This window comes from Neovison vison, chromosome 12, assembly GCF_020171115.1.
Source record: "Neovison vison isolate M4711 chromosome 12, ASM_NN_V1, whole genome shotgun sequence".
Classification (NCBI taxonomy): domain Eukaryota; kingdom Metazoa; phylum Chordata; class Mammalia; order Carnivora; family Mustelidae; genus Neogale; species Neogale vison.
In genome coordinates this window covers 4,397,094-4,409,682 of record NC_058102.1, presented here as the reverse complement: position 1 = coordinate 4,409,682, position 12,589 = coordinate 4,397,094, and the positions used below count along the sequence as shown (strand labels likewise).

Genomic DNA, 12,589 nt, shown 5'->3' with positions numbered 1-12,589 from the left:
CGATCAGGTTCAGTGAGATTCACAAAACGGCAGTCCTGGAATGGGCTGAGCTCTGCCGGTGCTGCCTGTCCCCTGCTTGTGCCAAATGGGGGTCACCTGCTCTAAAAGTCTAAGGACGGCTCTGAACCCCCCCCCAGGTGTTGCCCCAGGATCTTTCCTTGGCGGTCCTGCTGTCAGAAAGGACATCTTGTGCAAGAGTCTGGCACGTTACACAGCGGACCCCCACCAGGATGCTTCCCCAAAAAACACTTCGATGAAGGAAATGTGACTGTTTGAACAAAAACAACATGCAATTCTTGCACGAATATGTTGTGTGGTTGGGAAGACCGCCATACCCTGGGACTTGTCCTGGTTCCTGGGTGCCATCCCCAACTCCCCGTTCAGGGCCTCAGTTTCCCACATGTGACACAGGGGCTCAGCAGAGGTGCCCCGCAATGCCCCCCCATGGCTCTCCCATCTTGTGTTTTGAGCTGTCATGCCAAGTCTGGGGGACACACATCCTAACTTTCCACAAAATCCCAAATCCATGACCCGGTCCCAGCTGTGGCCGCACCAATCCATGGAGACAACAGCAACCCAGAGGTTTCCGTCCTGACAAAAAGCCCCCTACTGCTCCATGGCAATAGCATGGGGTGCCGCCAGCCTTCGGCTTCGCACATTATGGTCGATCAAGCGATACCGCGAAGAGCTCCGTCTAACTCCACCGCCCTGCTGCGTGCCGGGAGTTACACCACGCACCTGGGACGCACATCCTCAGGACAACCTTGCCTGGGAAGCAGCATTACCCCCACTTTGAGATAAGGACTCGGCCACCTGCCCCTCCTATTGTCATCACTTGGAGGTTCAGGAGCCACTCAGCCTTGGACCAAAAAAACCCTAAAGTCCCCGGGGGAAGCACTTCTTTCTGCTGTTTTACAAGACTGACACAGGTGCCAAGCGAAAGGAAAAAAAAGTGAAGTGTGGCCCATCTGAGCCCGCACAGGATGCCTGCTGTTGGCCGTTGGACACTGAAACCAGGACGGAGCTGGATGAGCAACTTCTCACGGCGCTCTGGAAACCGCTACCACCAAACAATAAGCCACAGTAAAAAAACAAACAAAAACCCCAAAAACTTAAGGAAGCAAGTCTCTTCCTCTGGAAAACAGAAGCCGTTTCAAAATGAGAAGATGTCTCCTCATGTCAGTGAGGACTAACCCTGAAAACCGGAATCCCAGCAGCTAAGCCAGAGGGGGCCAAGGTGGCACCAAGAGAGTGGAGGGCATGACCTCGGGGACTTGCCACCCAAGGGTGGGGAGGACAGTATGCTTCAGGGGCCAACCCGAACCTCAGCTTCCACGCTGCAGAGACCCCTCCCTGCACCCAGCCTGCCACCCACTCCCCATCCTGGTGCCCCGGCAGAGACCAGATGCAGAGCCAGGGTCCTACCAAAGTTCTATGACCTCGTACTCCAGAGTAAAGTTCCCGCTTATCATCACGGACCCGCTACCTCAAATTCACCAGCGCTTGTCTCTGATGTGCTAACTCCACGCAAGTTCTATCTGAACGCACGCCCTGGCCACTTCTCCAAGTCGTGGTATGAAGTGCGGTCATCCCTCTCCCCGCCACTCCAGCGGAGAGAGGAGGACCATGAGGCCCAGGCTGGACAGCAGCCCCGCCACTCACCGTCTGTGTGATGTCAACAAGCCACTGACTCTCTCTGGGCTTCAGCCTGCCCTCAATAAAATGGAAATTAGGAGCAGGCCTTTCCCAATGAGCTATGTGAATGGGGAATGGGTTGGTCCAAGAGAGCCCTCGGAGGGACTTGGCTCAGGCTAGCCTCGAACAGGGCAGCTGGGACTCAAGATGGAGAAGAGAAGAGGACAGCCAGGTCCCACCTGCTGAGGACCCCGGGCGCAACGCATCGTCCTGCTGAACCCTCCGAGCACCTCTCCCAGGTCACTTCTTGTGCACTTACCCTGTGCCACGCTCTGCGACCTCATTTGTAAGGGGCTGTGCTCCCCGCGTCACACCCACTGAACGTGGAGTGGCCACAGGAGAGTGGTGTGAGGTCTACAGCTCCTGCCCGTCCAGTTGGAAAGCTCGTGCTTTTTAACCTCTTCGTTACGTGCCTCTCGGAGGCAGAAGTTAACAGCCTTCTTGGCGGCCCTCTTCTGGGAGGGAAATCAAACCCAGACTCCTTGTTCCACCAACAACGTACATTCTGAGCCGCGTGGCCACGCTGCATTCCCTGCAGAAACCCGCCTCTTCCGCTAAAGTCCGCCTGTGTCTGGGTGGGGTGAGGGCCTCAGAGTCTGAGCAAACCGATACCTGCACCCCCAAACAGGCCTCCCTGTCCTCCATGTGTCACCGACACGTGCCCAGACTCTGCCCAGCGGCAGGAGCCCAGGCTGCCGGGGAAGGCGGGCGCTTGCTCAGGCCCAGCGCGAGCTCCGGCGGGCGACCAGGCAGAGGCACCTTCAGTGTGGGCTCGTCCAAGTGATGCAAAAGCAGCAGCAAGCCCGTGATGCGGGTCCTGGACAAAAGTGTCAGAGGAAAAACTTGCTAAATCACAGGGCTAATCATCATAGCCGGCAGCTCTAATGAGGCATCGTGGGATTACCGAAGTTATTATCAGAGTCATCTCATTGAAAAAATTCAAAGCTAATTGAAATCAATTGTACAGCCCCGTCAGCAGCTGTTTTAAGAGGCTGAATATCAAAGCGAAACTTGGACTGGCTGGAGAACAAGGCACAGCCGATGTCCAGCTCTACCGGGAGCCACGGGGCAACAGGACGCCCTGGCTTGAAGAATGTGGGGATCAGGGAACAGTCGTGAGCAGCGGTGCAAAAGTGGCGGCCCCCGAGGCATAGGGCAGGGCTCAGTAGGTGTCTCCTGTGGTCTCCGATGCAAGGACCACAATTCCCTTCCATCAACCCCTTTGCTTCCTGGTTGGGATGGGTCCTGTTACTATACCCACTTTACGGACAGGAAGCTCAAGGCAGCAAAATGACTCGTCCAGAGCAACTCAGCCGGATGCAGGGAGCTGGGTTATGAACGGAGGTGGGGAACTTTAGGGTCTCCGCTCTTGTGGCTACGGGACATTTGACTCTACAACGCAGGGGCCCGTTGGAGATGAGGCAGTGGCTACCAACAGAAGGCACCGTCTCGGTGGTCCTAAGCTGTTTGACCTTGGGAAGCTGCCCTTCTCCAATCGGTCCAGCAGGAGAGATTCCCCTGCCCGGCCTGCCCCAACTCATGGGATGATCCTGACTATCAAATAAAAAGACAGTATCAGAGAGGTGATGGGCCAGACAGACCCGCTGCAGAGAATGGTGCAGCAGATGGCCATCTCTATGCAGTTTGTCTCTCTGCTTCCCTACAGGTAGAAATGTCACCTCCTTGGAACGATCCTCAAGCACCATCAGAGCACCCCCGCCCCCGCCACCGGCGTTGGTCCATCGGTTGAGTATCTCAAGCAGATGCCTCACCGGGCTTCAAGAAATAGGAAACCCTGGGGACACCTGTCTCCCCAGGGATATGTGGAAATGTTTGCAGACAATGAAGGCACTTTCTAAGTGTAAGAAGCCTTACAAAATGAGACGTCCGGGTTGCTAATAACAGCGCCCCACCCACCATCCCCTCCACATCCCCAGCACTTGGTGGCTGCTCCTTCAAGGCTCATGGAATTCAACCGAGTTCTTCCCAAGACAGACGTGCGCTGTATGATGCCGAGTGTAGGAAGCATGCGGAGGCACGGTGAGCTTGGTGCGCTTGGTGCCCGCACTGTGCAGGTTACGTGGGTTTCGGGCGTCTGTGCGCACAGAACGCGTCCTGCTCTCAGCCGCAATCGAGGACGCGGTGGCAAGACGGGGGCCGGGGTGGGGAGACCTTCAGATTCACACTGTGAGCCTTTCTCCAAGCAAGCATGTGTTGCTCTCACAGTGAAAACTTTTCTGAAAGCGGAATTCTTATCTTCTCACTGTTAAGAGAGCTAATGATGAGAACAGTGATCACCACCTTACTTCGTTAAGGTTTTACTGCAGGAGAATGGTAATCGTTTTCTTAGCTCGAAAATGAATCCCCTCATCTTCAGTGTGGAATCCCGAAAAGTCCGTAACTGACATCACATACGGGTTACGTATGCTTCGTGTATGTATTTATTGGTTCAAATTAACAGACTCATTCCTTACTTCACTTATCATATGCTCCGTAGCCAAAATAAAAGCAGTAACACAGACAGGACTAACAGATACGTGCATATGTACATGGGCGTACACACATGTATTTGTTTTTAAATCAACTGGCCAGACTTGCCAACTAGGTTTCCAGAAGCGCCACGGCTCCCAACGAATCTCTCAGCTCGAAGAAACTCTGCTGAAGGCGGGAGGAAGAGGGCCCAGCGGCCCCCGGCCCTCGCAGCCTGTTAGGCGCTGGCTGCCCAGGGCTATGGGGCAGCAGGTTCCCAGCCTCCTCCCCCATGTCATGCCCGGACCCCCATCATCCGTGTGAGATCCTCCCTGCGCAGGTGACAAATACCTAAAGAGCTCATATGGTCTGGCCGGGCCAAGCAGGGAGGCAGGTCAGGCCTCCCTTTCCCTCCTCCCTTCCCATGTGCCCCAGCACCATTCCTGGGGCTCTCGGCCTGTGTAAAAAAAAAACCTACAGTGTAAAATCCAGGCCTTCATCCAGGCAAGTGGTGCCTTCCTTGCTCTGGTCCCAGCTCGCCTTCTCTGATGTCCCTCTCCTGATGTCTGCCATGGTTTTACTGCCAGAAAGCTCACAGCATCTGCAGGTTTCTTCAAGCCACTGTCCCTCAGCAGGCTTGGCCACCAGCTTCTCCTGTCCACAACCCCAGGTGTCCTCGAGGACCCCTCCCACAACCCCCTCAGTCTCCAGGCCAGGAACAACACAGGTGCTCCCACAGCGGGACTTCCCCAAAACTCTTCTGGGCTCTTCTGGAAACACAGTTATCTACGGCTCCCTCTTTGGTGAGGTTTCCAAGGGCAGGGAACTGTGTGTCTTGCTCGTTTCTGTCCGCTCCTCTCGAGCATACAATAACCTGCCATTTACTGCACGCCTACTACAGGCTGGGGATTCAGCGAGGACCATTCGGTGAATCACTACTAATCCTCGTGCCTGTCTTGTTACAAGGTCTTCCGCTCGCTCAGCAAATGTGCAATCAATCCCTACGAGGAACTGCCTTGAGAATACAGGGTCAGAGGAGAGCAGACGGGCCCCCACCCTTCACAGAGCTTACAGTCCAGCACAGAGCAGATAGGAAAAGAGAAACAACACCCAGCACTCTCTAGAGGCAAGGAAATGCTCACGGTGCCGGAGAAGCTGCTGGAAAGCAACCACGGAGACAGCGGCGCATGTGTAGGAGGGAGATGGGAGTAATGCCCTGAGTGGAGACCAAGAAGAACATACCAGAGGGGCAAGAGGAGATGCAGTATGTTATTCATGTGGCCAAGGGAAGGAAACGGCCCAAACGCCCATCAGCTGGTGAACAGCCAAGCAGACTGTGGTCTCTCTGCGCAATGGAATATTATTCAGACACGAAAAGGAATGAAGGGCCTCTACCTGCTACGGCTCGGATGAGCCTGGACAACACTACGCTCAGGGAAGGAAGCTGGTCATACACACCGCACGTCGTGTGATTCCATTCACAGGAAACACCAAAATAGGCAACTCTCTAGAGAAAGAAGGCAGATCAGTGGCTGCTTAGGGCTGGGCGGGGGTGGGCAGCCAGTGACAGCGTTCTTTTTGAAAGATGAAAATGTTCTAAAATTGATGGTGATGACAACTGCAAATCTCTGGGAATATATTTAAAAAACAAAACAAAACACTTAATTGTGCCCCTTAAACGGGTGAGTGATACACTAGGTGCATTATACTTCAATAAACTGTTTTGGGTTTTGTTGGTGGTGGGTTTTTTTGTTTGTTTTTCGGTTTGGTTATTTATTTATTTATTTATTGGCTTTTATAGGGGATGTACTGTAATCTTCCAATTAAGAGATGATTGGGGAGGGGCCTGGGTGGTGGAGGGGGGAGGGGGTAGCAGAAGAGGGACTCTAGGAACAGGGCTCCGGTGAGTGTGGGAGGGACACGGGCTGCTGAGGGCAAGGGTGGTGGCGAGGCAAGCCAGGGTGGGGGCTGCCACCCTAGTCCGTACTCTTCCCTACAGGGGACAGAATGTGGAACTTTGGGACATTTTCTCTTTAGCATGTGATGATGCGATATCAGAAGCGTGACAACTTCCAATCGAAGTCAGGAAGCCGAAAATTTACCCTCCTGGATAGGGACGGACTTGAAGGAACTCTTGGAAAACGGCTCTGTCCTTTTACCGTGGGACTGCAAACAATCGAGAGCTTTCGGAATAAAACCCAGCCTGCAATTCTGTCCGGCGCAGTCCCTCCAGTGTCCACCGTGGCTAGTGAATCACGGTGAGGACATGATTCAGCGCCCGGGGTACGTGCCACATACATAATACCTTTCAAGAAGACATAGTTTTATTGCTGCACTTCAGGACAGCCCCTCAGAATCCAGAGTCCATCAAACCGATGGGTCGAGTGGGGCGAAAGGCCCCCAGTTCCCCTCTGGGCGGGTCCCTCTCTCACAAGGCCACACCTGCGCAGTCTGCAGTTAACACACGGGGCTCTTCTCAGTCTGGTGAAGCTGAACTTCATGAAGTTGAAGTCTGCAGATGCCCGGTACACGTGGCACCCAAATGTCATGCTGAGAGCTCCAAAGAGGGAAGGAAAAAAAAAACCAACCAACCCAGTACTTATGATGGGTCTGTTATTTACATGGAAGTGCTTGTTGCTTGACAATTTAGATAAAAATGTTCCTGCCTCTCTGCGTGTGCTGCAAATTCATGGCGTAAAACCACTGGAGCAACTAATGGAGTCTTCACACATCATATCTCCTTAAAGACGAGGGGTCCGTCCTCCACTGGAATTCAAAACCTTGGCAGCCAGGCGCGGCCACACCTGGGAAGGCGGCCTGGACTAATGCAGCTCTGACCAACTCCCCACACCTTTTTTTTTTTTTTTTAAAAGCAAAAAATATGAACTCTGTTTTCAAACAGCAAGGTCCTATGGAAGCTGGCTTCCTGCTTATCCCCTCATCCACCGATGGTGGGAGACACACTGGAGAGTTATACAGGATTTGTATCTCTCTACTTCTGACCAACAACCAACCTATTTACTTCTGAGTCCTTGATAAACATCTTTAAACACTTGTTCATGTTTCTAGAAATCACTGAAATAATTCCAGTGTCAAGGGCATGAATGGGAAATTGATGGCTGGGCACCAAAAGATATTACTCAGCGGCTATCGTGTTTCTAACAGATGTGGGTAACGAGGTCCTCGGTTCCCTTTACTACCTAGCTCGTCACCCGCATATGCACTTTTAATTGAAACTTAACCTTTACAGCCCACCTTCCAGCCATTCCAGGCGGGAGCAGCACAAAAACACGTCTTCGTAAGTGTGAATGGTCTGAGTTTCTTCCTGAGCGAATCCACAAATGAGCACTACCTTTCATTTTATGTTGAGTCAAAAACAAACTCGAAAAGACTGGCCTTTTCCTACCTGCTCCCACATTTCTGCTTCTCCCAGGGAAGCTTCCGAAGTCACCAAGCAGAGCCCCACTGTTCCTCTTCCAGACCCTGGGTGCAGCCCAGAATCACCTCCAAGGGCTTGTGCATGGACCTTTCCTCAGCCGAGCTGCCAATCACCACCAAACTCTCCCAAGGAGGGAGAGACGAGTAAATGTTAAGTCTACCCAACTCATTTCATAGGTGACCTCTGAAAGATTTCACCTCGGAGCTCGGGAGAGACAAGGCAGCTTTATTAGCATGCCGCACCACGGCCTCAGCCCCCTCCCCTCCCTCTTTTATGAGCCCTTGTTATATAAAATGCCACAAAGGGAAAAGGGAAAAAAAACAGACAGTTCCAAACACAAGTTTCGATGGCCAGGCCCAATGCTGGCTGCTTACCAGATGTTATATTTAGTCATTTAAAAAAGAAACATTTTTAAAAGGCCAGAGAACAAAAGTTTTCCTTGTTTCCTTTCTTTTTGAACACACACTTCACACACACAAAAAGATGGAGGTGCAGTCCTTTCGCAAGCATCTTTCCTTCCCCGAGTTCAGATTTAAAGGCAAAGGCAGCCTGGAGTCGGACAGCTCCCTCCCCGAAGCTGCACTGGAGCCTCCGAGCAGAATTTTCAAATGTTTCCCTCAGCCTCATCTAAATTCCGGCATGACAGATAATAAATAGCTACTCATTTACTATCATCATAAAATTTTAAACAGCCTTGAAACAGTTGCTACAATACAGACGAAATGATCAAACCCAAGCTCTGAAAAGCCACTCCAAATAGTGAAACTACTGCCATGCAGAAGCACACATAAAGACATTGTTGCCATAAAAGCTGCGGGATTACTGGATTCTCTCTCCCTCTCCCTCTCCCCCCCCTCCCTCTCTCTCTTAAATCTTCCACTCAGAGCCTAAGAGTCAACAACTTGCCGTTTTACCCAGTGAAAAAAGGGCTTAGCAACCCTCAGCTATCACACCGTACGGGATTTGATGATGGGGTTTTTTTCTTAAAAAAAAAAAAATAAAGTATCTGATTTGATTCTGCACAGTGATTAAACATCTTTGTGCTCGGCGAAGGGTCTTCCAACCCCTCCCCCTCCAAAAATGGCATCAAAGCAATCAAAATGGTAATGCCGGGCCTGGGTCCCCTCCCCCCGCGAACTCCCCGACTTCGCCGGGGCCGCGCGCCGGACCCCCCTCCGGCGGGAATGGAAGCTTCCACGCCCGGACGGGGGCGCGGGCCAGGCGGGCGGGCGGGCGGGCGCGCGCGGCCGGGGGGGGGGGGGGGGCGCGGCACCGACAGAAAGGGGTTAATGCATTCGTCCCAACCCTCCCGTCCAGCCGGGCGCCCCCGACCAGGCGCGGACCCGCGGGGACAGCCATCTTTCTTTCCGCAGCCCCGGCCCCCTCCTCTCCGCACGCCCCCTCCCATCACTTTTCAACTTTAAAGACTCGAAATTTACACCCGGCTTCCGAGTTCTCCGGCTCCGCGGTCGCCGCCACCCCCGCCGATCTCGTCCACGTCTCTCCCTCCACCGAATACCCCTCCGGGGAGGGGCCATCGGCTCCGCGGCCGGGAGTTGGGAGAGGACGGAGGGGGCCACATCAGCGGCCGCGGCGGGGGCGGGGGCGGGGGCGACGCTGTCCAAGTTTGGCGCTGACGGCTGCGGCCGGCATTCCGAAGGAAGCGCGATCGATGGCCAGGGGGTGCGGCGGGGCGGGGGCGGGCCCGCGGAGGGGAGGGGCCGCGAGGAGGGGCGCCGGCGCCCCCGCCCCCGCCCGCCTCGGAGCCCCGGGAGCGCCATTGGCTGCGCCGCTCAAAGTTCTCGGCTCCGGGCGGCGCGGGGAAGGGGCGGGAGCGCGTGTGCGGGGAGCCGGGCGAGGAGGGGGAGGAGCGGAGGGGGAGGGGCGCGAGCGGCGGGGAGGGAGGGGGCGGGGGCGCGCGGCCGGCCGCGCTCTGGCGGCGGCATCTGTTCGTGGTGCTGAAACCCCGAGCGCTGAGCTCAGCGCAACTAAGTCACAATGGACAACTTTTCCTCCCCGGAGGGGCCGGGAGGGGGGTCGGCGGCCGTGCCCCACGCCGCGAGGAGCTCCTCGGGTGTCCCAATCTACGCCTGGAGGCCAGGGGCCAAAGTTGGGGCAGAACTGGGGGGTCCTGGGGGCGCCTTTCTTTTGTTCCCCGCGAGCTGGCGTCAGGTTCCGAGAATAAAAAGTGATGCTGGAGAAGTGGAGGGGAGGGGGGAGCCCGGAGGAACGACGCTTTAAATCAGGTTTGCAATGGAATCCAGAAATCGCTTCCAAGGAGTTTGGTATCCAGGCCTGAAATAGCGACCCCCGCCACCCCTACCCTCCCAGCGGCGTGAAGTGGGGGACACCCAGCCGGGAGAAACTGCCACATTCCAAAAACATGTCCACCAACTCAAAATGGACGCCGGGCTGCTCGCCGCCTTTTGAGTGCAGCTTCTCTCTTTCGGCCACTGCCGAAGCCTTGCTCTCTCCCCCTCGGCCTCCAAGAGCCCGGCTCTTTCTTTCCAGAAAAGAGGGGGCGGGTAACTTTGAGGGCTGCAGACAGACTCCTTTGGGAGTCTGAGCGTGCGGCGCCGAGGCCGGCACTTTTTAGGGTGCTGCCAAAGTGCCGGGCGACCCCTCCTCCCCACCGCGGGCGGAGTTTGGGGGCGCAGGCTCCGGCTCGCTTACTTGTTTGTCGCTGAGCGCGGCGATCCGCGGTTGCCTTTCGTGGAGCTGCTTCTTGAGGTCGCCGTTCTGCGGAAACACGGAGGAGCGGGCTCAGGCCGGCCACCCCGGGGGGTCGAGTGCGCCCGGGGCCCCGCGGGCCGCAGCCCCCCCACCCCCGACAGCTCGCGGACCGGGTTGTCCGCAGCGCGCCCCAAGTTCCCCGGGCCGCGTCCTGCACGCGCGGCGGCCGGGCAGTGCCGCGCGGGGCCGCTTACCTGTGGCTGCCGCCTCATCGGGGCAGCTCGCGGGGCGGGGCGGGGGCCGCGGCCACCCGGCGGCGCGCCCCGAGCCGTGCAAGTTTGCAGGCAGGGGTGCGTGTGCGAGTGAGTGTGAGTGTGACTGTGTGCCGGGGGAGGGGGGAGGAACAAAGAGCCAAGTAAACACGGCGAGTCCGTGTCGAGCAAAGCTCATAAATATTCAAGTCGCGTCCTAATCTCCCCAACACACACACACGCGCACGCCGCAATTCCGCTCGGGCTCCGGCCGCCACGCCGCCGCTAGCCCGAGCAACAATCGCCAAAACTACTTTTGCAAACTGTGCCGGGTTGCACGGGGGTGGGGGCCGGGTGGGGGCCGGGTGGGGGTCGGTCCACGCTCCCACACAAACACCCCGGGGCAGGCTCTCGAAGGGGCCCCTTCCTGGCACCCTCAGTCCTGCAGACCCTGCGTGGAGAAAGAGAAGTCGCGGGGCTCGGGTCCCACGGGGTTCGGACCCCACCCCCCCCAAACTGTGCAAGATTGCGAGAAAGGAGGGAGGAGGAGGAAGAGCTCGGGGGGCGGGGGGCCGGGCTCGTAAAAACTCCCCCCGGCCCCGGGGCAGGCTGGAGGAGGAGCCCTCTCCGGGCACCTTCAGCGGTGGAGACCCTGCGACGACGAGGAAGAGGACGCCGGGCTCGGGTCCCTGAAGCTCCCCACTCCTGGCTCGGGGCCCCCGGCCGCCTACCTGGTGGCGCGCGAGTTCCACGGCGAGCGCCTCGGGCCGGCTCTGCAGCTCCATCCCGGCAACTTGGGCAGCACTTTGCGCTCACTTTGGCCCCGGCTCCCGGGAAGTTGCGCGACTCCGCCGGGGCTGGAGCCGGCGGGGGCGGACCGGGCCTCCGCGGAGGGGGGGTGCACACGAGCCCCCTCCCCCGAGGCCGAACCGGAGGGAGCCGGGGCGGGGGCGAGTCTGGCGAGGGGGAAGAAAGGCGGCCGGCCGCCGCGGCGCCGAGCTCGCGGCCGCTCCAACTCCTCAGGCCGGCCGGCAAGTTGCGCCGGGTCCCCGGGCCCCCCGCGCTGGCCGGCGCATGGCCCCCAGGCGCCCGGGAGCCCCGCGCAGCCCCGCGCGCGCCCGCCCCGCCGCCGCCGCCGCTCGCGCGAGCCGCCGGCCGGCAGGGACTATATTTCCTCCGGCGCGCGCCTGGATCTCGCAGGGCCTCGGCAAAGTTGTGCCTCGGCACGATGCTAATTCGGCAGTGCCCGGATGGAGCGGGCCGGGGCGGCGGGGGGCGGGGCCGGAGCCCGCCGCCCGCCCCGCCCCGCCCCCGCCCCGCCCGCGCGTGCGCACTGCGGCCCCGCCGCGGCCCGGCTCCCCGACCCGAGAACAAAAGTGGCGGCGCAGCGGGGCGCGAACTCGCTGGCCCGCGGCGGGGGGGCTTCGGGCCCCGGGGCCGCTCGGGCCGGACGCCCCGCCGTCTCTCCGCCCCCGAGCCCAGCCGCCCGCGGGGAGAACGGGCGGCGCAGCCCGAGGCCGGGTCGTGGGTACTTTCCGGAGGGAGGATAAAATGTCCGTTTCTTCGTTTCTTTCCTGCCCCGGCGCTCGGGGCCCTTCTCTGCCCGCTCTCCCTGCCTCGGGCAGCTCCGTCGCCGACTTCACTCAAGTCGCCTGCCGGCCCTCCCGCCGCCCCGCACGCCCCGCGGCTCCCGGGGAGGTGGCGCTCGTGCGGTGGCCGGGGTCCCCCTGCGCCCCAGGGCCGCCGCAGTGTCTGGACGGGATGAAGACGGGTCTCCTGACTGTCCCTGTAGTGGCTTTTTCACACTCACAGTTAAACTCTCAACAGATGTCACCAGACTTTTTAAGGCTGTTGTTAAAAATCGTAAACGCGCCCGGTCGTTGTGACATTGTATGAGCAGCCGCCGAGGTCGTATCCCCAAACTCCCAGCCCACGGCCGGGCGGGGACTGTCCCCGAGCTGATGTCTCCGCAGTGAACATCCCAGTGCTCTGTGCCCTGCCCCGGTGTCCCGGTACCTTTGGAAGACGCTGGGGGTTGGGGGGACTGAGCAGTCCTCTCTCA

At 58.2% G+C, this 12,589-nt stretch overlaps 1 protein-coding gene across 1 annotated transcript in view; it reads right to left on the bottom strand.

Annotated features, from left to right (window-relative positions):
• The window catches only part of PHF21B (PHD finger protein 21B), an 81,930-nt gene extending 70,534 nt beyond the window's left edge, over nucleotides 1–11,396 (bottom strand). The window contains exons 1-2 of the mRNA XM_044228142.1: nucleotides 11,259–11,396; nucleotides 10,277–10,342 (exon numbers count right to left, since the gene is read on the bottom strand). Coding sequence (XP_044084077.1) covers nucleotides 10,277–10,342; nucleotides 11,259–11,312 — 120 coding nt within the window. The 5' untranslated portion in view covers nucleotides 11,313–11,396. The remainder of the gene's footprint in view (nucleotides 1–10,276; nucleotides 10,343–11,258) is intronic.
• Between the last annotated feature and the right edge of the window lie 1,193 nt (nucleotides 11,397–12,589).